The sequence below is a fragment of the Antedon bifida genome, chromosome 4 (assembly GCF_963402885.1).
Source record: "Antedon bifida chromosome 4, ecAntBifi1.1, whole genome shotgun sequence".
Lineage (NCBI taxonomy): Eukaryota > Metazoa > Echinodermata > Crinoidea > Comatulida > Antedonidae > Antedon > Antedon bifida.
Window position 1 is genome coordinate 5,607,666 of NC_136229.1, and position 27,519 is coordinate 5,635,184.

The 27,519-nt window shown below is 32.2% G+C and overlaps 3 protein-coding genes across 9 annotated transcripts in view; 2 read left to right on the top strand and 1 right to left on the bottom strand.

Annotated features, from left to right (window-relative positions):
• Window positions 1–27,243, top strand: LOC144841594 (general transcription factor 3C polypeptide 4-like). 3 transcript variants are annotated; one of them, XR_013612043.1, is made up of 17 exons: window positions 1–112; window positions 466–616; window positions 766–895; window positions 1,164–1,239; window positions 6,984–7,110; window positions 7,702–7,828; window positions 8,526–8,793; window positions 9,341–9,470; window positions 9,810–9,999; window positions 10,644–10,747; window positions 14,049–14,290; window positions 16,447–16,546; window positions 17,765–17,923; window positions 19,051–19,104; window positions 20,073–20,162; window positions 20,489–20,784; window positions 20,957–21,096. XR_013612043.1 is itself a non-coding variant. In XM_078698031.1 (17 exons), the coding sequence occupies exons 1-16, from the start codon at window positions 5–7 to the stop codon at window positions 20,554–20,556; spliced, it is 2,124 nt and encodes a 707-aa protein (XP_078554157.1). In that variant the 5' UTR covers window positions 1–4; the 3' UTR covers window positions 20,557–20,576; window positions 27,155–27,243. The 3 variants fall into 3 exon arrangements, 2 of the variants coding, with proteins under 2 accessions (XP_078554157.1, XP_078554155.1); XM_078698031.1 differs by lacking the exon at window positions 20,957–21,096 and adding an exon at window positions 27,155–27,243 and having other exon boundaries at window positions 20,489–20,576; XM_078698029.1 differs by having other exon boundaries at window positions 20,489–21,096.
• LOC144841608 (PDF receptor-like) overlaps window positions 25,881–27,519 on the bottom strand; it is a 98,253-nt gene continuing 96,614 nt past the window's right edge. For 4 of the 5 annotated variants that reach the window (XM_078698052.1, XM_078698048.1, XM_078698049.1 and 1 more), the window contains one exon: window positions 25,881–27,410. In XM_078698052.1, the coding sequence (XP_078554178.1) occupies window positions 27,288–27,410 (123 nt within the window). In that variant the 3' untranslated portion in view covers window positions 25,881–27,287. The remainder of the gene's footprint in view (window positions 27,411–27,519) is intronic. The other variant, XM_078698051.1, reaches the window with a different exon arrangement.
• Window positions 26,807–27,519, top strand: part of LOC144841592 (uncharacterized) — a 119,053-nt gene continuing 118,340 nt past the window's right edge. The window contains exon 1 of the mRNA XM_078698026.1: window positions 26,807–26,822. The gene's annotated coding sequence lies outside the window, so the exon portion shown is untranslated. The remainder of the gene's footprint in view (window positions 26,823–27,519) is intronic.

The window sequence follows — 27,519 nt, forward strand, 5'->3', positions numbered from 1 at the left end:
CAAAATGTCAGCTTCCATAAATATTGCTAGTGCTTTGCATGGATGCAAATCTATTGCGATTTCTGATGATTTGACGGTTGCCGTTGCATCTGAAAAGACTATAAACATATTTGTATGATATCATTTAATATTTTGCGTGTAATCATAATTAAATGAGCTCTTTTGTTTATATAATAATGAGTAGGTTTTATTACGATCTGTTAGGCCGGCTAGCGTATGCGTCTTCCTACCTACTAGACAGCACAATAACCTAGCCCTATACACGTACGTTTGTTGATTCGAGGTCGATTCACCCCCATTTTTATTTTTTTTTATTTACGTAGACCTTTTCACAGTAATGTACCAGCTAGGACCTAGCCTACTACTAAGGTACTACTATTATAACCGATTCATTCCCTATTTAATCATTTTAAAGCGTCATTTCAAGAAGTGACCGCTTTGTAATTTGTTTAAACATTTTTTCAGAGGTTAGTGTGCAAGGTTGAAAACACCAGCAACACATTTGTCTGGCAAAAATGTGCAGTAGAATATGAAGATCACCACTACTACTCTACCAATGGACTGTCTGTAAAGAAAATTTCTGATAAGCTCACCAGCCATTTCAACAAAAACTGTGGTAAACTTTTAAAAATATCCCAGGAACTTCTAAAAAAAAACCTACTTAGTTTTTAAAAAGCGGCAATTTAATATTTGCAATGCCTCTCTGCAGATTACACAATAAATCTTGTGAAAACGGGTTTTTTTTTCTGTAACTCTTTTTACTAGATGCTGGAGCAAGATTTCACATAGACGGCACAATTGGAAAACCCACTGGTGATGCAGCATCAGGTGGTCTTATGCGTTCAGTTCAAAAGTCAATATGTTGGTCCGCAAAAGGATGCACAAACACAAATAGGTAAAGATTTAAGTTCACTTTTTAAAGATTTCTCTTTCATTGTCTTGACATTTAATTTCATTCTGGTTTATTTATGTTTTTATTGAGTTGTACTATAAATTGACATCAAGAGGTTTCGAAATGGTGAACAGTTTTAGAGAAGAGCAAATAAAAAATGCTGGAGGAGGGTTACATTAGTTGATGGCATAATCTATGATGATGATGTATACAATTGTGTTTATTAATTTTATATATGATTTTACAATAATACATTATCTTTGTCTTTTAGGTGTATTTTGTCATTTCTAAAGACTGACCATCAACTAAAACTATATGTTGAAACAACATTAGGTAAATGGAAAGAGGTATGGAAGTTGATCTTGCTATTGTCATTCATTTATTGCATTCCTAATGGTATATTTGTATGGTTCTTTTCTAAACTAAAAAAGTTTGAATTATGTCACTGTCACATCACCTTCACCTCAGTGAAAGCTAGGGCAAATTGGACCACTGGACAGCAACACTTGTTTATACTTGTTTATAGTAACTCCCATTAGAAATCCCATTAGAGCTATTATAAATTCCACAATATACCAACTCAGTGAACAGTTAATAGATTATCATATTCTCTCCAGTCTTCGGACAACCAACATTAAGTTCAATCCAATAAAGCTTATATATATTCAACAGTATAAGTGTATTACTTGTTTTAATGTAAAACAACCGTCAACGTATATCAGAAGATATTACATGGTGGCAGCGGTGGGATATAATAATAAAACCTTTGTGCTAGTACAGTTTAAAGGAATTTTTGTATCAAAAACCAACGCATCATGGCGGATAAACAACCACATATGGATTGGAACTCTGCAAACATAGGCGATTCGTTTCGGATGTTTAAACGACGAACTGAATTGTATTTTACAGTAAAGAATATTTCACAGGAGGACCGCATCAACCATCTATTATTAATGGTAGGTGAAGAGGGACTTAAAAGATTTGATTCGTGGGGACTAACCGAAGAAGATAAGGAGAATATCAATACTATTTGGGAGAAATTTGAGGAGCAAATAGAGCCACAATCGAATTTCCGTGTCTCAAGAATGTATCTTCAGAAACTAAAACAACAACCGGGTGAGTCGATTGATGACTACATTACTAAACTTAAATTCCATGCAGAAAAATGCGCATTTACAGCCGCAGAAAAAGAAACGAGAATCATAGAACAAATGACCATAGGAACCATATTTAAAGATCTCCAAAAAGAACTTCTCACAAAAAACCAAGAATACAGACTTGAGGAGGCCATAACCCTAGCTAGGGGACACGAGGCATCCCTCATGCACCACAAGCAATTAGATGAATTTGATACACAACATGCAAAAATAAGCTACGTGTCACGTGCCAAAAACAAATGTAAAGCGTGTGGACAAATGCATCGCCCTCGAGAATGTCCAGCATATGGCTCAACTTGCCACAACTGTGGTAAATTAAACCATTGGGCCAAAATGTGTAGATCGTCGAAACAAAATGTGCATCCTCGTCATGATCAAAGTACCGACCGTCATCAACAAAAACGACAAAAACCAAAAAGCCATGGAAAAGGCAAGCTAAAATCTAGAAGTGGAATACACTCAATGAATCAATATGAGTCTGATTCGGATGATGACCTACTTGAACAGCATATGGAAAAATTGACATTTGGTTCAGTGCGCATGAGCAGCATCAACGCTAGTGAAAAATTCACTAAACTTGACATAAAGTTACCACTTATGGAAAACCAAATAGCTGAACTGAACATCAAAGTTGATACTGGAGCTGAGGGTAATACTCTTCCATTGCGAATATTTGGAAATATGTACCCAAATCATATAAACGCACAAGGATATCCCAAAAGCGGAATCCTAAAAGAATCAAACACTAAACTTACCGCATACAATGATGCACATATTCCTTGTTATGGAATATTACCGATAAAATGCAAGCATCCAACCAATTGTATTTATACAGAGGAAACATTTTACATTGTGGATTGCAAAGGCCCAGCGATTTTGGGATTACCGACGATACAGAAACTAGAATTAATAAAATTCAATTGCAGTATCACAACAAAGGAAAACAAATCAAGTCCGATAATAGACACTGCAGACCTAAAAAACAGGTATCCTGACAGATTTGACGGTATGGGAGATTTTGCGAAACCGTACCACATAGTAACGGACAAAAACGTCACACCCATTGTGCACGCTTGCAGGAAAACACCGATTAAACTTGCAGGACAGATCAACGCCGCACTTGATGATATGGAAGCAAAAGGTGTAATAAAGAAAATTGATGAACCAACAGATTGGGTAAGTTCAATAACGTACCCAATCAAACCAGACGGGTCAGTGCGAATCTGTCTTGACCCTAAAGACCTCAATGAGGCGATAAAGAGAAGCCATCATAAGACTCCGACCTTAGAGGAACTCACTCACAAACTAAATGGAGCAAAATACTTCTCTAAACTTGATGCCAAGAATGGCTACTGGTCGATACACCTTGACAATGCTTCTCAAAAACTAACAACATTTAATTCTCCGAAAGGCCGATACTGTTTTAAACGCCTTCCTTTTGGTTTAAACGTATCACAAGATGTTTTCCAACAGAGAATGGATATGATATTAGAAAAATGTCCAGGAACAATTGGGATAGCCGATGACGTAGCAATATTCGGCAAAACTGAAGCCGAGCATGACGCCAACCTCCACAACCTGATGGAAATTGCGAGAGAGTCAGGACTAATGTTCAACTCTAAAAAATGTAAAATTAAGCAACGAGAAATAACATTTTTTGGTATTGTCTACAGCAGCGAAGGGGCACGACCAGACCCAAAGAAAATATCTGTCATTCAACAACTAAAAGTACCCGAAAACAAACAAGAGCTCCAAGAATTTCTTGGCATCGCCAACTACATGGGTCCCTTTATTCCCCATCTCGCTGATTTGACAGAACCCCTACGTCAATTGCTAAAAAAGGATACGCAATACAGTTGGACACCTGCACATACAAATGCCTACCAACAGACAAAACAGGCAATCTGCAGTGAAATCCGACTTTCATACTTCGACCCGAAAAAACCTGTAATATTACAGGTGGACGCAAGTAAAGTTGGACTCGGAGCAGTGTTGCTCCAGCCAAATGACAAAAACGAAGAAATGCCAGTAGCGTTTGCCAGCAAAGCACTTACAGACACTGAGAAACGATACGCAAACATCGAACGCGAACTACTGGCAGCAGTTTTTGCGTGTGAAAAATTTCACACTTACGTTTATGGAGGAAAATTCATAATATACACAGACCATAAGCCGCTTGAGATGATCGCCCTCAAAAACTTGAATGCAGCTCCACCACGATTACAAAGGATGCTACTAAGACTGCAAGGATACAACTGCCAGATCATATATAAACCAGGAAAAGAAATGACACTGGCAGATTCACTCTCCCGAATTGGAAGCTCAAAGGAAAATGAGCAAGTGGACCAACGTTATACGGAACTTGATATAAGAGTGTGTCCAGTACAGTTTAGCGAAAACCGGTTAACTGAACTTAAGCACCACACCAAGTGTGACAAAACACTTTGCGAACTCGGCAAAATAATATTTGAAGGTTGGCCAGAAAAACAAATTAAGCTCTCCAAAGGCGTTAAAGAATATTGGTCAATGCGCGATGAGCTAACCGTAGAAGACGGCATAATTTTAAAAGGGCAACAAACTGTTATACCAAATGAAATGAGAACATACATATTGGATCAACTACATGCCGGCCACCAAGGCATAACAAAAACACGACTAAGAGCAAGAACCGCCGTATATTGGCCGGGCATAAACAACGACATAAAAACAATGTGCGAGAGATGCACAGTTTGTGAACAATTTCAAAACACTCAACCTAAAGAACCACTAATTCCTATGAAAATACCAGAACGCCCATGGCATACTCTCGGAACTGACCTTTTTCATTTTAATTCAGAAGACTATCTAATCATAGCAGACTATTACAGCAAAATGTTCTTCATACGGAAGATGCCCACAAATGTGACGAGCAGTGCTGTAATTCAAGCAACGAAACAAATTTTCGCAGAACAAGGGTCACCACACACTATCATCTCCGACAATGGCCCACAATTTGCTTCGGAACAATACAAACTATTCTGCAAAGATTGGAAAATAATTCATACCACCAGCTCACCTCACTACCCCAGATCAAACGGTTTTATTGAACGCATGATACAGACAGTAAAATCAACACTTAGAAAATGCAAAATTTCTGGCACCGACCCAGACTTAGCATTTCTGTGCTTACGTGCAACTCCAATAAACTCACATCTACCAAGTCCAGCAGAAATATTATACAGACGACGCATACAAGCAAACCTACCAGAAGTGATAAAATCTAACGACTCTGAAAGCAAACAGATACAAAAACAATTAGTGCAGCGCCAGACAGATCAAAAGTTTCATCACGATAAAAACAAAACAAAATTTCTTCCACCGCTTTCGAAAGGCCAAAACATCACAATCCAGCATCCACATAAAAAAACATGGACGCCTGGTATCGTAACTAATCAACTACCTCAGCCAAGATCGTACATCGTAGAAACTACAAATGGAACATATCGACGAAATCGAAATCAAATACGGAATAGACAAACGCATTCATCTGGACCGGATACGTACGATTTGACCATTGATAAACAACCACCATTTATACCACCCTACACTCCACCAATAACAAGAAGTAAAACTCGAAAGACGAGGAAGGATGATAGAAAATAAAATAAATTGAACTATAGAATAATAATAATAATTAATAAAAACAAATATGAACTCTAATACTTATTATTGTAACTTTGTCGAATGAACTAAATGAAAACAACTGCTCGCAGCTCTATATGGACAGCTGAATTTTGTACAATCGAAACTACTATATATAACTTTTTATAATCTCAAATGTAATTGCTAATATAGGACAGAAAGCTGTATATAACTAATGCTTCAAATAGCCCGAATAACTAACTAAAATTAGCGTATTCCCAAGGCACCATGTAAATTAATGAACAATTACACCTTGTACTAAAAAGGAGGGATGTCACATCACCTTCACCTCAGTGAAAGCTAGGGCAAATTGGACCACTGGACAGCAACACTTGTTTATACTTGTTTATAGTAACTCCCATTAGAAATCCCATTAGAGCTATTATAAATTCCACAATATACCAACTCAGTGAACAGTTAATAGATTATCATATTCTCTCCAGTCTTCGGACAACCAACATTAAGTTCAATCCAATAAAGCTTATATATATTCAACAGTATAAGTGTATTACTTGTTTTAATGTAAAACAACCGTCAACGTATATCAGAAGATATTACAGTCACTGCAGTGTAAAGCCTACAGTAATATGATCATCACATGAGGAAATGATCTCTCTTAATGTCCCATCTGAAATACAAGTCAATGAGTGTAAAGCATATTATAGGAGTAGACAAGACAAGTCTCAATCTGATGCCTAAAGCCTGTTTTCCGGTTGAGTTGTGTTAAATTGACGATTTTACAGGAAAAGGGAGTAAATGCAGACCTTAAAAATAGTTCTAATACTTTCAATGCCATAATCTTTGTAATTTGGAAAATAAATTGAAATCTTTAAATCTACCTTCATAGTTATACCACATGTAGGCCAATACAAAAAATACTAAATCATATATGTCTAAATTATGCACTTTTCAATTGTATGACCCACTATACGAACCCCGGGAGAGGTTCGTCATCGGTGCGTCATTTACAAATAATTACTGACGCAGGGGTGCGTAAAAAAACTTAGAAGGTACGTCACATCAATGAACGATGGTATGTCAATGTCCGTCACTTTACCACCCACCATATCATAAACAACATGGTTACAGTGCATCAAAATGGGTGCGTCATGGTCACCTAAAGGTAAGTCAAATTTTTGATGCACATAAGGCATGACGAACATCGGACAAATGACGCTCCCAGGGGTCGTATAGTGGGTCATACAATTGACAAGTGCATTACATTCACTCTCCCCCTCTTTTCATTTTCCTAGGTGGTGAATGTTTCAACCATGTTACTTGACTATGCTAAGGCCAAAGGTTACAAACTAAGGCCTGATCCTGGTGGAATGGACATCATCGATTTGGCTATAAATAGATTTTCAATGGTATCAATTAAAGGTAATCAAAGTGTGTCCCCTTTATAGGGGTTTCCTGTTAGTAAAGTGTCCCCTTAATGGATGTCCCCTTTAATAGGGGTGGCCTGTTGTGTTAAAACATATATTTCCACTCGTTAATTGCGCAAATAATCAACCTTGCATGTTTTTATTCTTCACATTACAGTAGAACCCTATTAAGGGGACACAGTGTTTAAATATATATTCTCTTGTTAATTTCAAAGAATTCTGTCCCCTTAATGGGGTGTCCTCTTTAATAGGGGTGGCCTGTTGTGTTAAAACATATATTTCCACTCGTTAATTACACAAATAATCAACCTTGCATGTTTTTATTCTTCACATTACAGTAGAACCCTATTAAGAGGACACAGTGTTTAAATATATATTCTCTTGTTTATTTCAAAGAATTCTGTCCCCTTAATGGGGTGTCCTCTTTAATAGGGGTGGCCTGTAGTGTTAAAACATATATTTCCACAGGGACACAGTGTTTAGATTTATATTACCTCTTGTTGAGGGGCTGTACTGTAATTAGGGCTACAGAAATTATGATTTTCAGTATTTTTCACTATTATATCTTTTTGACTGAACCTTCTAGATATGTGTTGGTCTGGTGTGTACAATGAAAGAATTGAAGCGGGAGAGAGAGCCTATACAGTTCTTGTTACTTACACAATAGATGGATTATTGATATTTTGGAAATGCTTACTTCCATTTACATCAAAGTAAGCTACTTAATCTGTTCATAGTATAAAACTGCAAATAACGAGAAGCCATGCCTGTTCATACAGTATGTTTTTCTCATTCTTGTTTTCATGTATGTGTATATACTGTATGCATATAAAAGAAAAAAACAAGTTTATAAGATAGGCTAAACTATGCAAAATGTATATATGTATATTTTCAATCAATCAATTGTTCTATTTCTAAAAGCGCGATCATTGCTTATAGCGCTGTCCAAAAAAAATCAGAAAAGGTGAGTTTTTAGAAGTGACTAAAACTGTCCCAAAGATTTCGGTTTCCTAATTATATAAAGGCAGATTGTTCCAGAACCTAGGCCCAGCAGTACTAATCTCCCCAGCTATTTTTTCTCCTTGGAATGTGCTAGAGCATTTGATTCCTCGATCTCAGTACTCTTTTCCTCACTTCTAGTTCAAAGCATAATGAATATCTTACTGTATTTTATTATAGATAAGCAATATCTATTCAAAATGTATGTACTGTCAACCATGCATGTAATTCAACAGTAATATTTGGCATTGTGTATATCTGCACATTTAACTTTGCAGAAAATTCATGCTCCTAATTATCTCTCTTATCTTATCACAGGGAATTTCGACCTGCTGACCATCTTTCAAGTAATTTTCAAGAAAAGCTTTGTTTCTAAACATCTTTTCACACTTATTTAATTTTTTCTTCTAGAGATGACATTAGCCTCTTTGGCATTGTAGATGCTGGGCTTTCTTCTCCGTCATCAATCAAATGGGAACAGAAATCAAAACAATTTGAGGACAGCTTACTTGTAGTTGGAACCACTGATGGACGTATACAGATTTTGAAGTTGAACTTTGACCCTACAAACGAACCAGAATCACAAGTAACTTTAGCAAATCAAATAACACTATGGGAAGAAGATTTGATTGAAGTTTCTTTCTTCTGGTGGAGCTTGTTTGACAGAAAAGAAAATGAGGTGATTCTTAATCAAATGTGGTACAGCAGTTTTTAAAGACTAAATTCTAAGTTCAATTCTCAATTCCATCCTTGACTAATAAAATATAGATATGAACTACAGCAGAACCCATATTAGGGGACACCTTCTGGACTCAACAAAGTGCCCCCTTAATAGAGGTGTTTACTGAAAAGGGCTTAGCCATCGTATATTTGGCCAAGTTGTTTGTTTCGTAAAAGAAAATGAAAGTGTCTTTAATAGAAGTGTCCAAAATGAGTGGTGCTGTACTGATTTTTTTATTTTTAAGAATTAAAAGGAGGCCACTATAAGTTATATGTTCTTCAATTAAAAAGATATATTGATTTTAAAATAATATTTTAATTTATGAAAAAGAATAATTAAGTGTTTAATAAAATCAGAATGAAGGAAGAAGAATGTCCTAGAGTAAATTAATATATTAACGTTCTTTTAGTTGTTTAATTCTTGACAGTCCCTTTCAGCTGTGTATGTCTCAATTTAGAGGGAATCTTTTTTAATTGGTTAAAAATATTAATTTGTATTTCTGCAGATGTTTTATAGACTTGTTTGTGCCAAAGGTCAATACATTTTGGTGTTTGATATAAACTCTGATGAGAATGGCATCCCAAATGTGATAAGAAAAGGGTACACGCATGCGCTACACTCATCTCAAGTTACTGGTAAGTTTAAAAATTTGACAAGGAGTTAAAAGCAATATAACCATCTTTTATTGGTAATTCAACATACTTGGTGCCTTGTCCTTTGGGAGAGACTTTAAGCTGTTGATAGAATCCCTAGCGTACACTGTTTCATGAAATAAATGTTTTCAATCCCTATTCAAGGGAAAACCCTACTAAGTGGACACGTTTGGGTCCTGAAGATGTCCTTTATAATAGGTGTTCTACCACTTTACTCTTGGAGCCTCGTCCTTTAGATCGAACATTAAGCAGTTGAACATCTATATGTTGATAGATACAGTACTTGCAATAAGTGATTTATTTTTATATTATTATTCACAGGTCTCGGCTCAGATGGAGATGTTATAACGGTTGTTAGTAGGACTATGATGAAACAAAAGATCGCTGTCAAAGTTGAAGAGAGCTCCCTCATTCTTTCTACCACTGTTGCTGAAGCACCGCAAACACGAAGCAAAATTAGCTACGGCACAGTCTTCTCACCCAGTGCTGCCTTCTCTGTTGAGGTCTGCACGTAAGTGTGCCATTAAAGACTGCGTACGGTTCTTAGTGAGAAATTGTCTGTATTACAAACTTGTAAACTTATTAACTTTTACTGTCTGCATTATGCATATTAGCTCTTTCTACACTATCAAAGTTTATGTAACAAAAAAATGTGATGTGCCCACATATGGACATGATGATATCATATCACTACCATTTTTGGGTGTTTCACTACCATATTTGGGCACACCACCCTGTAGTTTGATAGTGTGGACATAGAGCTTTAGACCACAATAGATATATTTATTGCTTTTATGCACATAAATATAATTTCTCTGAAATTAAAAGCTTTATAATTCTTACGTTTGAAACGATTGAAAAATAAAAATAATCAATAACTGTGTGAGAACTTGTATATATATACATATGTATTTGAAATGAAATATATAATAAGGGATTTATATACTGTAGAACCCCTCCTTCCCCTAATTTTAGGGACACCACTATTAAGGGAACACTTTGTATGGTCCCACAGGTGTTCCCTTAATGGAGGTTCTACTGTGTGTTTTTAAGCATATGATGATGCCTACATTGTACATGCGCAATTCTTTTTCTAAAACATACAATCGTTATTTGTTGTTTTGGTATTATAATTAAATTAATTTTTTTTTCTAGAAATATTCAACGATCTCGGAAGCGGCACAAGAGCGACCTTGTAAAATTTAACTGGGAAATAGAACCTGAAGAGTTACATCAGCAGCTTTTAAACCCTGAAAAAGGTAAATAAGTAAACACAATTTTTGTTTTAACTACCATATTTCAACACTTAATTAAATACAAATTAAAGAAATCAAAACTTAAAACTCATACTTTGAAAACTAATATTAAAACAACAACTCCAAGTTAATGACAGAAGATATTTTTAGTTAAAGATGTATTGTCCCTTTGACTAATTCCAAAAAAATAAAAAATAACAGATTTCGAAAAAAGGTGGGTCATTTTGAAGTATCATAATAGTTATTAACTATCACCAAAAATTTTTCAAAAAAAAAATCATTTAACTGAAATACAGACGTTTTTTTTGTTCAAAAAATAACTCTGACTTCCAGTCAAAGTTTTCAGTCAAAACATACCCCATAATGAAACACGCTTGTTTGGCTACTCTGTATGCATAATCATAAAACTTCCTCACGATCTGTGTGAAAATACCTTCTCAACCGTGACGAGTTGTAAACAATCCTAATTAGCATATGAATAATGCGTACTCGTGGTTTGAAATCTTTGTTTACTTTCGCTCGCGACGATTTTCCAGACGAAATGTAATCAAACTAATTTACCTGTTTATTACGTAAACTTGTTGCTTTTGGCTCGAATTTTCGACTTAAAGTGAATAACTTTAATATTACTTTGATATGGCCAATTTAAATTTATAATATTTTGACCTTAATTTTTTTGTGTTTCAAGGGACAATACATCTTTAATGTATACCATATATAAAAATATACATATAACATATATATCAAAAAAACTTTCGGACTTAACATTAGGAATATACTCCCAGATCGGTAAAATTATTATATTATCGATTATCGACTACCTAAGTTTAAGTTTAAATATTAACCACTATTTGAGTTGTTTTTTACTTCCATTCCAAAATTGTTTATATCTACCAAAGCTATCTTCTTTGTTTTCTAACTATTACTTTCTCCACCCTCTATTTACCAGCCTGTGCCTCCTTTGTTTTTATTTCTTTTATTCCAGTCCACTCAGGCAGTGCTTGTCTGCTTTATACTATCTACTTTGTCCAAGTACTCTCACTTGCACTGATGAAGGGCTAGTGTTGCCCGAAAGCTCTGCTAATATTTGTGGCTGTTTTACTTTATCGTTTTGATCGCTTTTTTGCTTATTTTATTTTGTATCTCCATTGAGATCCAGCCACTGATACCCACAGCATTGTAATTATTTTCAGTAATTTGCCTTTGGATTTATAAATAAATCAGATGAAATGGCAGTGATTGAAGCTGTACCAACAAGAGTAGTTCAGACAATCGACTAATGTGAGAAATTGTAAGATCGATTATTCTACCCAAACTACTCGTTATTCCAATTTGTATTAAAAGCTTTTTGGTAAAGATATGTGATGCAAAATTGACAATGTTCATAATTTTTACAATACTATACCCTTACTCGCAAAGCACGTAATAGCAACGATAGTTAGATATATTATTATTCAAACACAGTACTTTCTCTCGTTTAGTTAAGATAGCTAAAAGATACTCTAGTTCCAAATACAAGTGTGTGCAATGATCTTATAAAAACATTGCGTCTACTACAACCTAGTTTACTCATAATTGAATAATGGTAAATTGTGTTTTAGTTACCTTAAATGTTATATCAATTTCAACCGACATTGTTTTTAAGAGTGTCATCTATATTTGTAGGCCAGGTTATACATTATAATGTTTCTAATGTTCTCCAATGGTTTTTTGTTTACAGTACTTAATTGTCTTACATACATTCTTACGTTATGTTTTCTTTATAATTCTTTTATGTTTCAACTAATCTCTATCTTTCTGTTTATGAAATTCCATAGCAGTTCTTTCTGTTTACAGCCATTTAAGACAGCTAAACTATAATGGTAGTAAAATCATATTTGAAATATTACCAGCATTTGCTAGATATAGTCAGTCTAAAATTTACGCTGTGACACTATTTTGTCTACAATAAAGTAACAGCTAATGTTAAGAAACCAACACCCCATTTCCAAACAATCGAAAAATCTATTAAATCTTTGTTTTTGAAAGTAGTTTAATTTGTTTTATTTTTTTAAGCTGTGAAAATTAGATGAATTATAATATAGTTACCTGATAATAAATGGGCACATTAATAATCAAATTGACATAGAATTTGATGTACTTTTGTTTAAAAAAAAAGAGAATTTTTATTTCTACAAATTATTAAATTATTTGATATATATAATTTATTTCATTTTTATTTTATTTCAACACTATTTTATAAGGCTGATCCAAAGTTGATCATTAAGGACCCTCGAAAAATACAATTTGAAAAGACCTTAAGATACAACAATAAAGAAAAAGAAAATACATATACTGTATATAATTATATATACAGTATCACTTGCACTGATGAAGGGCTAGTGTTGCCCGAAAGCTCTGCTAACTTTTCTGGCTGTTTCACTTTATCGTTTTTAAAATAAAATAATGCAAAAAGCTAAATCAAATCGATAAAGTAAAACAGCCAGAAAAATTAGCAGAGCTTTCGGGCAACACTAGCCCTTCATCAGTGCAAGTATATATATATATATATATATAAATCCAAAGGCAAATTACTGAAAAATGACAATGCTGTGGGTATCAGTGGCTGGATCTCAATGGAGATACAAAATAAAATAAAGCAAAAAGCTAAATCAAATCGATAAAGTAAAACAGCTAGAAATATTAGCAGAGCTTTCGGGCAACACTAGCTCTTCATCAGTGCAAAGTAGATGTGTAGTATAAGCAGACAAGTGCTGCCTGAGTGGAATGGAATAAAAACAAAGGAGGCACAGGCTGGTGAATAGAGGGTGGAGAGAGTAAGAGTAGAAGTAGAAGATAGCTTTGTAGATATAAACAATTTAGGAATGGAACTAATATATATATATTATTGAAAATGTTCATCTAGTTTGAAGATACGTTATTTTAAAATTCTATTTTGACAAACCAAAATTAGTAACTGACCTGACTGACAGTTTCAGTGCTCATTGTTCGCCTAACAATAGGGTCATAGACAGGGCAGAGGATGGAAACACCAGGCGCATCAAAGAGACAATATGGATCAGACAAAGAGGAGAGAAAACCATGAACCGAGACGAGGGCGCCCATTTCCCGAGTCACATATACAACCCTATTGTTAGACAAAAGCCACCTAATGGTGAGCGTTTTTCTTAACAATATAGTTGTCACTTTGAAGAAAGTGCTCGTGAACTGAGCCCTGAAACTGTCAGTCAGGTCAGTTACTAATATTGGTTTGTCAAAATAGAATTTTAAAATAATAATATATATGGTTTATATTTTGCCCTAGGTGAGGATATTGCAAACAAGTTGGAATATCTAGAGTTATTTCGTCAATCTGTTGCTACTGCTGTTGATGATGAGGAGGTTGATCAGTTATCTATTCCGAAACCTGATACAACGAGCAAACACTCTAGCAAATATTTGAACCAGTTGAATCTCTTCAACTGCAAATTGAAAGCAACCTGCGAGAGAAAGCGCCCTCATGGTCTAGAAGAAGACCACAATCGTCAGCAAACCATTACAAATATGGTGAGAAATTTTAATAAATTACAAAATATATTCTAAATGATTTAGTTTATATGGCCTTTGTCAGTGCTGTCAAACAATGTCATTACCCCTCACTAAAAATGGTTTGACCTGAAACTGTCAATAGTTACAATATGCACAACTTTTTAGAACTTTTATTACACTTTTAAAAAAAAATTTTATTAAACCTCTTTTAGAATTAATTATTAATGTATTCCATACTAATTTTATGCTAATTTAATTTAGACTTTTTCTTAAAATAATTGATTAAAATCAATTCATTCCTTCCGATATAAAGTTTTGAAATTTTGTTGGAATTACTCCAAGTTATAAGAATCCTTAAATTCGTGGAATGATTACTTTATCAAAGTACAGACCCCATAAAATTTGGAATGCATAAAGTGTGTTCACACCATATTTATGACTGTTTGTACACATTTGTCTACTTATAAAGAGAATAAATCATTTACTAAAACAATTTGTATGTAGAATAAATCTAGCACAAACACACAAAAGCACTATAAATATTTGTTGTATATGTTATTATTTTGTTTTAACTTTTTGCTTATTTTATTTTTTATCTCCATTGAGATCCAGCCACTGATAACCACAGCATTATCTTTTTTTTCATTAAATTTCTTTTGGATTTAAATATCACTATAATTTTTTAGTTTTTAGAAATGTGCTTAATTTTTTATGAGTTGGGCAATTCTCTTGAGGTAATACAATTATTACTAATGGTTTCTCATTAATTTAAATTATATTGTAATCAGTCGTGTTTTTTCATTCTATGAATAATATGTTTTAAATCTAGAAAATCAAGATAATTTACTTTATGAAATTGAAATGAATAATTTGTTGTTGAAAAATAGAATACTCAAACTGAAAAGATATTATTGTAATGATAATACTAGTCTAGATTATAGACTGCATTTCGACTTAATATTGGCAAAAAGATAAATATTTTGGCACAGATAGCATTTCATACGTATAGTAGTACTTAAGGTAATAAAGTTTCAGACAAAAAGTCAGTCGCTGACATTGAAAGTTGAATTATACCTAAACATCACATTTGATTGGATGTTCACACTCACCGTCAAAATTATGGTGTACGATTTGATGCTCGACGCGTGTCTCACTTCGCATGTAAATTGTTCAGTGTGTACCGACCTTTAAGAGACCGACTTATTTCCAATGGGATCCTTATTTTTCCATGCTTTTTTATATATATTTTATAACACTTATTGTATTTAATAAAGTTTATTATAATACATGTTAAAACTTTATTCATAGTGGCCATCTTATTTGCCATTTATGACATTGGCGTCACATGATACATTAGTTTACCAGTAAGTAAGTGCCACTTTAGTATTATGGATATAGAGCAATCGATTCAATACTGATGATTTGAACATTTTTTTGGAAGATTAGCATTGGTAATTTAAATAATCCACTTTACATTAATTCATTCAATTTCAATACAGTTGATCTCATTTAAATGCTAGTATGTATGTATTGTAAACCCAAATGTACAATCTATATTATAACACTTTCCCAGAATGCATTGTGTGTGTACATTACAAGTCGTGTTTTCCATCAACCAATTTCAGTAATGTCTAAAATGATTAATTCCCCTAAGTCTATACTCAAATAACTCTTCAACAATTTGAATGAGTTTTACATAATTGGTTATGCTATGATTTTCAGGCTTTGATGCCCCAATTTAGAAATTCCAACAAATATTTAAAATACATTTAAAAGAATTGGCGGTGGCAGTACAGATTTGCTAATCTGTATCAGTGCTATATGTATTGATTCCTTTTTTATCAATGAAATTAAATGAAAACCAGAAACTATCCTAAAACCATTTTATCCAAAAATGGTCCTAAATCTTTTTGGATTTTAAAAACACATTCGAAATACATATATTGTACATGTTGTTGGTTTATTACTGTATTTAAATTATTTAATTTATTAAAATACATAAAAAGTAAATATAATGATTTAAATTGTATTACTAATTGTTAAAACGTGTTGATAAAATTTATGAACTGTTATTACAAAATCAGGCCAGCCAAAGGGTGTCCGGTATTGGGAGAATTGAAATTCATCCCCATCATTTTTAAATAATGATCACTTCCTTTTATTTATGTTGACAGGAAGCAGAGGCAGACAAGATAACCGAAACCCTCTTAGCCGAGCACTTAATAGCTTCCCTTAGGCTCTGGGAAGTCTCACAACAATCTTTTACAGAAACAGGTAAAAACTATGGCATATTTATGGTTTAAAGTATAAGTAGTAGAAAAATGCATTAACCTTTTTTTTAATGACTACTGTATTGAAAAATTGCTTAATATGTTTTAGTGCGTACTATTGCACGCCATGTGACCAACAATCGTCCAATCAAATGACAGGAATTTATTTAGGTGTTGTATAAAATCATCTATTAAATACACGACCCAACAAAGTATCCTCTGAATAGAGGCATGGCCATAATATTAAAACATTCTTCATTCGTTTCATTGAAAAGTATATCCTAAATACTGTAGGTGTGTCCCAATGGAGGGCGGGGTCGGTGGGGTGGAGGTGTTCTATTGTACTATACAAGAATAGCAAGTAATTTGACCAATCAGAATGCAGTAATGGATGATAGGTTGAAGGTTGAATATTATTTTTAAACCACCTTTTTATTTGTAAGAAAAAAATGTAGGTCGCCATAATATCTGGATTATATTAAGGCAAGCTTTTTAAATCATTTGAAATTATGATTTTTGGAGTTATAAATTGGCTGTGATATTAAATCATAAATATGTCAAACTGTATCGATTTTTACTTCATCATTATCATATACATTATAAATTATATTTTAATCCATAAGTGTAGATTCTACTTTGCGGATGATGGATCTCTCTGATCTCCCGTCGAGAGCCTGTCGCTACTTAAACGTATTTGCCTTTGTTTTTCAAATCGTTTTGCTCCTCGTCTCGGAGTAATAAATACTTAGTACTTTTCATCCTCTTTTTTTTTTTCAGTTTTTTAAATAAATTTAATTATTATTATTATAAAGCTCTGTCTAACTATCAAAATGTATGTGACAAAAAATGTGATGTGCCCATATATGGATATGATGATGATGACCATATCACTACCATATTTAAGCATATCACTACCATATTTGGACACATCACACTTTTTTTGTCAAACTAGTTTGATAGTGTAGACAGAGCTTAAGTAACAACATATGGAGAGATGTTTTGAAAAGTTATATTATATGTAATGCAGCATGGAGTGATTTTGTTTAAATTATCCGTGGTAGTACAGAAATCTACAATAAATGGTCTACAAAGCCAAGATTATAGAAAAGGTTACTTTAGCCCCATTATTTGCTGCAGGAAAACTCAAATTAGACTAATGTATAAATGTACATTAACATTCATGGTTTTTTGGTTATTTTTTTTGTTTGGTGCGGTTCTTCAGAAATATCCGCAGTTTACGTAGCTCTCAACTGGCTTTCAAGTTACAATGTACTATACGATGGTGAAGAGAAGATCTTAGTAAACAATATCTTAGACTCGTTGAAGAAGACGAACCCAAATATTATGACACATAAGGAATCCTGTTGTTTGTGTCAAAATGATATCCTTTTCAAATATATTGTGACGACGATGACACAAACAAATAAATGTTATTGAGATAAGATTATGATGGTGAGGAGTAAATAATAATAATAATAATAATAATAATAACTTTATTGTTTCTCTTTTATAACAGATGTGCAACAAAATAAAATAAATATGGACTTATCTTAATACACAATCAAATACAAACATTTATAAAATATTATTACATTAAAAAGTATATAAACATTAGGGTATAAAAATACACTCAATACATTTGAGCGAAAAGTAAAAGATTGTGTTATGGAAAATGATTTTTATTTTATCCACACTCGAGGAGCCTCCATTTACAGAATAGATACATATTGATGTGATGATGATAGAGATAATTTAATTGATAATATGCATGATTATTGAAGATGATGATGGTAATGAATATGATATGAGAATAATTGGGAAGATGATTAATATGATATTGAATATTGAATATAAATGGTGATGATAATGAGAAAAAAATGTGTCAGATTACAGTGGTGTTGATTTTAGTATTTTTATGATATGGCTAATGATGATATGATGTGATGATGAATATGGTAATGATGATGATGATGGTAATGAATATGATATGAGGATAATTGGGAAGATGATTAATATGATATTGCATATTGAATATAAATGGTGATAATGAGAAAAATATGTGTCAGATTACAGTGGTGTTGATTTTAGTATTTATGATATGGCTAATGATGATATGATGTGATGATGAATATGGTAATGATGATGATGATGGTAATGAATAGGATATGAGAATTGGGATGATGATTAATATGATAATGAATATTGAAGATAATGGTGATGATGAGAAAACAAAATGTCAGATAGCAGTGGCAATGATTTTAGTAATATGATATTATGGTGATAAGACAGACACTTATTTATACTGATGAACTTGATACGGTAAGTAATGGTTCTGCTAATAGTTTAATCACAAAACGAAATAGAAATATGATATATGTGCTCTCTGAATTATTATGTACAATACTTTTTTACTACTTTATATTTTTGACATGTAAAGTCTAAAGATTGTTGAAATATAATATATATATATATTCTATTATGTATCCTTTTTCTTTAATGTGAATTCACATATTCCCTTTACTAATATATATGAAGATGAATGCAAAAACAAGCACAACTGGAGTAAGTATGCAAATATTCTTTGTTTAATTAATATATGTACAGTACTATGATTGATTACTGCAGTACATTGATTGGTTGCTGTAGTAAACTTTATGAAGATGTAATGATTTATAATTCGATGAAATGACATAATGTTTTTAAATAAATGCTAATTTCAGTAACGATCATAAATCATAATTTGTAAATATTTTTAAATGCCTTAATGGGAAAAGTTCTTCCAAGAAATGTTTATTGTCGAAGGATGATTTATGTATGTACAGGAAATGTGCTAGATATTTCGTTTCTGAGAAATTATTACACATAAACATAATTTTAATGTATGTTCTTAAGGCCAGATTAAAGTATTAAACTGATAATTTTGTTAAAACACAATTCAGTGTTGTATTCAAGTTGCTGGTGGACATCATCATAAACATAATTTTAATGTATGTTCTTAAGGCCAGATTAAAGTATTAAACTGATAATTTTGTTAAAACACAATTCAATGTTGTATTCAAGTTGCTGGTGGACATCATGTTTCAATCAAATGCATACATAGACGATATTAGAAACTTAGATTCACTAGTTAGTTGACTATCATAAATATGTATTCATATTTATGTACAGTAATTGATTCATATTTATATTGCGCTTTTATACAATAACCATCACAAAGTTTAAACTTTCATCAATGTGTCTGTCCACAACAACACAGGCTGATAAGTAACAGTACACTGTGGTAACCCCTACACTAAAGTGCATACAAGCCAGATGTGTATGCTTTGACCTCCATTTTAAAAAATTGTGTAGTAGAAAATGTAGTCCATAAGAGCCTTAAATTTGCCGATTTGGTTTTATGGTTCAAGGTGCCCCTGCCTAATCACTTTGACTCAACTTCTTTATCAACAACAAATTGATTGTGTTAGCATTTTCTGAAACAAAAATAGTTTTTATTAGTTTTGGTTGTTTTTTTTTCTTGTTAAATATAGGACGATGTAGTCAATCATTACAGTTGTGTCAAAGGTCACAGACGAATTACTGTGATATTTGCGGTGCCATTGCAATAAAGCCGAAAGCAGGTACATATCCAATGGATAACATTTGAATTTGTTGCATATCCTCTTTAAGTGTTTGGTATTATGAAATGAGATTTATTTTGAAAATATTGCTTTAATTTGGATCACGATAGAGTTGTACGAACAAAACAGGAAAAATAACAAATCTACTGTAAGAATAAAAATAACACATTGATTCAGTATGAGGTTGGGGTGTGTAAGGTGGGGGTGGGTGTCTGTGAGATGAGGTTGTATGTCAAGTGGTACAGGGTTTGGTTTTCAATTGGAAGTTAGGTGAAATAGTGGTTCTTCTAGAGGAAAATTAACTGTTCTTTATATTTTCTCCGTAGATGACTGGTCTAAAATGTTTTTAAAGACAAACTGTATCAAATGTGGTGGGCAAATGATTCCATGGTGACATTGCCATATAATTGGCAAGTACTGTATATATCTCTTCTTGATCTCTTCATACATTGTGAGTAGGTTATACATATGTGCACCAACACAGAAAGTGCATCAGAGCTTCAGAGGAATGTCAACACCTATCCTGCCATTTGCTCTCTTTACATCTATGTACTACTTTTCCCATTGAAGATTCAATTCTAGTATATATCTCTTCTTTGATCTCTTCATACATTGTGAGTAGGTTAAACATATGGGCAAGTCCAACACAGAAAGTGCATCAGAGCTTCAGAGGAATGCCAACACCTATCCTGCCATTTGCTCTCTTTACATATATGTACTATGTACTACTTTTCCCATTGAAGATTAAATTCTAGTATATATCTCTTCTTGATCTCTTCATACATTGTGAGTAGGTTATACATATGTGCACCAACACAGAAAGTGCATCAGAGCTTCAGAGGAATGCCAACACCTATCCTGCCATTTGCTCTCTTTACATCTATGTACTATGTACTACTTTTCCCATTTAAGATTAAATTCTAATGCTCAGTTACCATGTATTATAGTTTTTTATTTTGACAACAAGGTATTCACAACTAAAATGAAATGCTCTTAAAATGGTCAAACACATAATGTACAAGATACAAGAAACTTTATTTGTCTTCGTAAAAAACAAAAACAATTTTCGAGAAATGGCCAAATTTCGACCCTTTTATTTTGTACCATAACTGGTTACTATACCATAAATTACATGCGCAGAATCACATGTTTGGAGCATATTACCTCAACATATTTTAAAAAGTTGTAATTTTCGCCATTTTTCGAGAAAAAAAAAATCCTGTACTGTACACGAAAATTTTCGAAAAATCGCAAAATTTCGGCCCTTTTATTTTTTCACATAACTAGTTACTATGACTATAAGATGATAATAACAATATATGCACATATATGGCAATATTATCGCATAATTATTGAATTTTAAAAAGTTGCTATTTTGGCCATTTTTCGAAAATTTCCCTGTACTAGGCCTATAGTACAGGAAAATTTTCAAAAAATAGCCAAATTTCGACTCTTTTATTATTTGACATAACTAGTTACTATGGCCCTATAAGATGATGATAACACAATATATGCACATATATGGCAATATTATCGCATAATTATTGAATTTTAAAAAGTTGGTATTTTGGCTATTTTTCGAAAATTTTCCTGTACTATAGTACAGGGAAATTTTCGAAAAATAGCCAAATTTCGACCCTTTTATTTTTTGACATAACTAGTTACTATGGCCCTATAAGATGATGATAACCCAATATATGCACCCATATGGCAATATTATCGCATAATTATTATTGAATTTTAAAAAGTTGCTATTTTGGCCATTTTTCGAAATTTTCCCTGTACTATAGTACAGGAAAATTTTCAAAAAATAGCCAAATTTCGACCCGTTTATTTTGTTATTGACATAATTAGTTACTATGGCCCTATAAGATGATGATAACATAATATATGCACCCATATGGCAATATTATCGCATAATTATTGAATTTTAAAAAGTTGCTATTTTGGCCATTTTTCGAAAATTTCCCTGTACTATAGCACAGGAAAATTTTCAAAAATAGCCAAATTTTGACCCTTTTATTTTTTGACATAACTAGTTACTATGGCCCTATAAGATGATGATAACACAATATATGCACATATATGGCAATATTATCGCATAATTATTGAATTTTAAAAAGTTGGTATTTTGGCTATTTTTCGAAAATTTTCCTGTACTATAGTACAGGGAAATTTTCGAAAAATAGCCAAATTTCGACCCTTTTATTTTTTGACATAACTAGTTACTATGGCCCTATAAGATGATGATAACACAATTATATGCACCCATATGGCAATATTATCGCATAATTATTGAATTTTAAAAAGTTGCTATTTTGGCCATTTTTCGAAAATTTCCCTGTACTATAGCACAGGAAAATTTTCAAAAAGAGCCAAATTTTGACCCTTTTATTTTTTGACAAAACTAGTTACTATGGCCCTATAAGATGATGATAACACTATATATGCACATATATGGCAATATTATCGCATAATTATTGAATTTTAAAAAGTTGGTATTTTGGCTATTTTTCGAAAATTTTCCTGTACTATAGTACAGGGAAATTTTCGAAAAATAGCCAAATTTCGACCCTTTTATTTTTTGACATAACTAGTTACTATGGCCCTATAAGATGATGATAACCCAATATATGCACCCATATGGCAATATTATCGCATAATTATTATTGAATTTTAAAAAGTTGCTATTTTGGCCATTTTTCGAAATTTTCCCTGTACTATAGTACAGGAAAATTTTCAAAAAATAGCCAAATTTCGACCCGTTTATTTTGTTATTGACATAATTAGTTACTATGGCCCTATAAGATGATGATAACATAATATATGCACCCATATGGCAATATTATCGCATAATTATTGAATTTTAAAAAGTTGCTATTTTGGCCATTTTTCGAAAATTTCCCTGTACTATAGCACAGGAAAATTTTCAAAAATAGCCAAATTTTGACCCTTTTATTTTTTGACATAACTAGTTACTATGGCCCTATAAGATGATGATAACACAATATATGCACCCATATGGCAATATTATCGCATAATTATTGAATTTTAAAAAGTTGCTATTTTGGCCATTTTTCGAAAATTTCCATGTACTATTAGTACAGGAAAATTTTCAAAAAGTAGCAAAATTTCGACCCTTTTATTTTGTTGACATAACTAGTTACTATGGCCCTATAAGATGATGATAACGCAATATATGCACCCATATGGCAATATTATCGCATAATTATTGAATTTTAAAAAGTTGCTATTTTGGCAATTTTTCGAAAATTTCCCTGTACTATAGTACAGGAAAATTTTCAAAAAATAGCCAAATTTCGACCCGTTTATTTTGTTATTGACATAATTAGTTACTATGGCCCTATAAGATGATGATAACATAATATATGCACCCATATGGCAATATTATCGCATAATTATTGAATTTTAAAAAGTTGCTATTTTGGCCATTTTTCGAAAATTTCCCTGTACTATAGCACAGGAAAATTTTCAAAAATAGCCAAATTTTGACCCTTTTATTTTTTGACATAACTAGTTACTATGGCCCTATAAGATGATGATAACACAATATATGCACATATATGGCAATATTATCGCATAATTATTGAATTTTAAAAAGTTGGTATTTTGGCTATTTTTCGAAAATTTTCCTGTACTATAGTACAGGGAAATTTTCGAAAAATAGCCAAATTTCGACCCTTTTATTTTTTGACATAACTAGTTACTATGGCCCTATAAGATGATGATAACACAATTATATGCACCCATATGGCAATATTATCGCATAATTATTGAATTTTAAAAAGTTGCTATTTTGGCCATTTTTCGAAAATTTCCCTGTACTATAGCACAGGAAAATTTTCAAAAAGAGCCAAATTTTGACCCTTTTATTTTTTGACAAAACTAGTTACTATGGCCCTATAAGATGATGATAACACTATATATGCACATATATGGCAATATTATCGCATAATTATTGAATTTTAAAAAGTTGGTATTTTGGCTATTTTTCGAAAATTTTCCTGTACTATAGTACAGGGAAATTTTCGAAAAATAGCCAAATTTCGACCCTTTTATTTTTTGACATAACTAGTTACTATGGCCCTATAAGATGATGATAACCCAATATATGCACCCATATGGCAATATTATCGCATAATTATTATTGAATTTTAAAAAGTTGCTATTTTGGCCATTTTTCGAAATTTTCCCTGTACTATAGTACAGGAAAATTTTCAAAAAATAGCCAAATTTCGACCCGTTTATTTTGTTATTGACATAATTAGTTACTATGGCCCTATAAGATGATGATAACATAATATATGCACCCATATGGCAATATTATCGCATAATTATTGAATTTTAAAAAGTTGCTATTTTGGCCATTTTTCGAAAATTTCCCTGTACTATAGCACAGGAAAATTTTCAAAAATAGCCAAATTTTGACCCTTTTATTTTTTGACATAACTAGTTACTATGGCCCTATAAGATGATGATAACACAATATATGCACCCATATGGCAATATTATCGCATAATTATTGAATTTTAAAAAGTTGCTATTTTGGCCATTTTTCGAAAATTTCCATGTACTATTAGTACAGGAAAATTTTCAAAAAGTAGCAAAATTTCGACCCTTTTATTTTGTTGACATAACTAGTTACTATGGCCCTATAAGATGATGATAACGCAATATATGCACCCATATGGCAATATTATCGCATAATTATTGAATTTTAAAAAGTTGCTATTTTGGCAATTTTTCGAAAATTTCCCTGTACTATAGCACAGGAAAATTTTCAAAAATAGCCAAATTTTGACCCTTTTATTTTTTGACATAACTAGTTACTATGGCCCTATAAGATGATGATAACACAATATATGCACCCATATGGCAATATTATCGCATAATTATTGAATTTTAAAAAGTTGCTATTTTGGCCATTTTTCGAAAATTTCCCTGTACTATAGTACAGGAAAATTTTCAAAAAGTAGCAAAATTTCGACCCTTTTATTTTGTTGACATAACTAGTTACTATGGCCCTATAAGATGATGATAACGCAATATATGCACCCATATGGCAATATTATCGCATAATTATTGAATTTTAAAAAGTTGCTATTTTTGCCATTTTTCGAAAATTTCCAAAATATTCAAAAATAGCCAAAATTTTCAAAAATAGCCAAATTTCGACCCTTTTATTTTTTTGACGTAACTAGTTACTATGGCCCTATAAGATGATGATAACACTATATATGCACATATATGGCAATATTATCGCATAATTATTGAATTTTAAAAAGTTGCTATTTTTGCCATTTTTCGAAAATTTCCAAAATATTCAAAAATAGCCAAAATTTTCAAAAATAGCCAAATTTCGACCCTTTTATTTTTTGACATAACTAGTTACTATGGCCATATAAGATGATGTACTAATATCACAAGAAAACTTTGAAAGGCATATCTTTGGAAGTCTATTTATCTGGTCTGTAAATCGAAGTTCCTAGTTAAAAATTGATCTGGTTGCTGAAGAACAGTTAAACAAATGATTGTAATATAGTTTATACCAAATTGTCTCCATGGTACAGAATCATAATGTATTTTGCTTGATATAAGACTACATAAAGCACCATTCAGTTATTAAAATACATTTATCTTAAGACTAGTCAGGCATAACCGAATTCACACAAGTTAAGTAATACCACTAAACATTGATTGAATTTGGTAATGCATTCGAGGCTTTACTTCATGCTACAGTGTAGTAGGCCTATACTGTAAATACTACCAAAATACTGTTACGTAAACCTGCAAATAAATATAACTTGTTGTATCCACGAAATGGTGGTTATAACATCCTATAATTTAAAGCACCGTTTTATAGTAATAAAAACAACAATACATTTATTCTAAAGACCGGTTTTATAAAATTGTGACTTCAGTAATCTGGCATAGGAAACGAATTATTTTAAGCTAAATAATACAGTCAGCCTAAACCAAGATAGACTAAAGGATAGATACATTTAATGAATAATTTAGCACAGTATACAAATAGTGAATGTTTATGAATGGAATTAGTAGGAAGATGGTTTATTCAACTCGGCTCTGCCTCGTTGAATAGACCGGCCCATCTTCATTATTTCTTTTAGCACACCTTTATTCAACTCATTATTTATTCTTTAATCGCAACAATGGAACTATTCTTACTATACCTGAAATGTAAACGTCTCGAATACTCTTTACAGTATATACTTTTTTATAGAAAACTGCTCAACGTGCTCGGCAATATCAATATCAAATGTCTAACATCTAATAGCCAACTGGAGAATTGATGAGTTGTTTTATTACTATTTTGTGCACTTTAGAAGATACTGAGGTCCAACTATTTTCTATGTACATTCTGTATCATTTACACGATTAAAATACCACCATATAAATCAAGATATTTTTCTTTTAAATCACGAGCACAACATTCCATCTGATGACATTAAAACAGTAACTTTTTACAATAGGCCTAATATATTTAAATGTACATTAAAAGTTTCTGTTAAAAACATATCTACATTTTTTTACATAGTTACGGTACGCCATTTGTTGTACATTCGTTAATTAAGTTAAAATACTTCATAATTATTCTGTCGCGACAACATACTTTGATGCACAATCATCTGTTCATACTTTATCAATTCTAAGAATGGTATATCATAATAATATAAATAGCAGTACCAAACTGTAACCCGTACATAAAAAAATGATATGCTTTCGTATCGAACATATCGATTTTACCGTTTTGAGCGTACGTAGTATATTCTATGATTTTATACACATGTTTTAAAACGTCCAATGTTCTAAAGTTTCAAGTAGAAATTCATATTTATTGTTCCAACTGTCGAGGCATAAATAATAAGAAGCTTTATAGTCATTTATTCTCAGTTTCTGGAAGCAAACCGCGTAACGTTTTTCATAATAATTTCCCTTCGTTTTCCAGAAAGCAAGATAAGGTAATAAGATCTGTTAAAACGTTTGGAAGCAGGCAAGCTAACTTACACGTGGATATTTACACGAGGCTATTTACACGGGGCTATTTACATGTGGATATTTACACGTGGATTTTTACACGCGCCATTACACGTGACCATTTAGTTTAGTTTCCTTATCGTGGTTATCAACGTGAAGTTGTGGTGCACAGGGCGTTGTTTCATCAATCTTATCAAGCTCGTCATCATCCTTTATTGTCGCCATCCGGACCTATAATAATAAAAGTAATAATCAAAATAATAATAATAATATGGATAAATAATAATTATTATTCATAAGATGATACTGTTGAGGAATATTCGACTTCATTAGAAAATGA

What these genes read in the sequence shown, in the direction of transcription:
- LOC144841594 (XM_078698031.1), top strand. Translation starts at nt 5, where the DNA reads ATGTCAGCTTCCATAAATATTGCTAGTGCTTTGCATGGATGCAAATCT. An exon ending in TTGACAGAAAAGAAAATGAG is followed by an intron (nt 8,794 to 9,340) that starts GTGATTCTTAAT and finishes GTATTTCTGCAG; the next exon opens with ATGTTTTATAGACTTGTTTG. An exon ending in TTCTCTGTTGAGGTCTGCAC is followed by an intron (nt 10,000 to 10,643) that starts GTAAGTGTGCCA and finishes TTTTTTTTCTAG; the next exon opens with AAATATTCAACGATCTCGGA.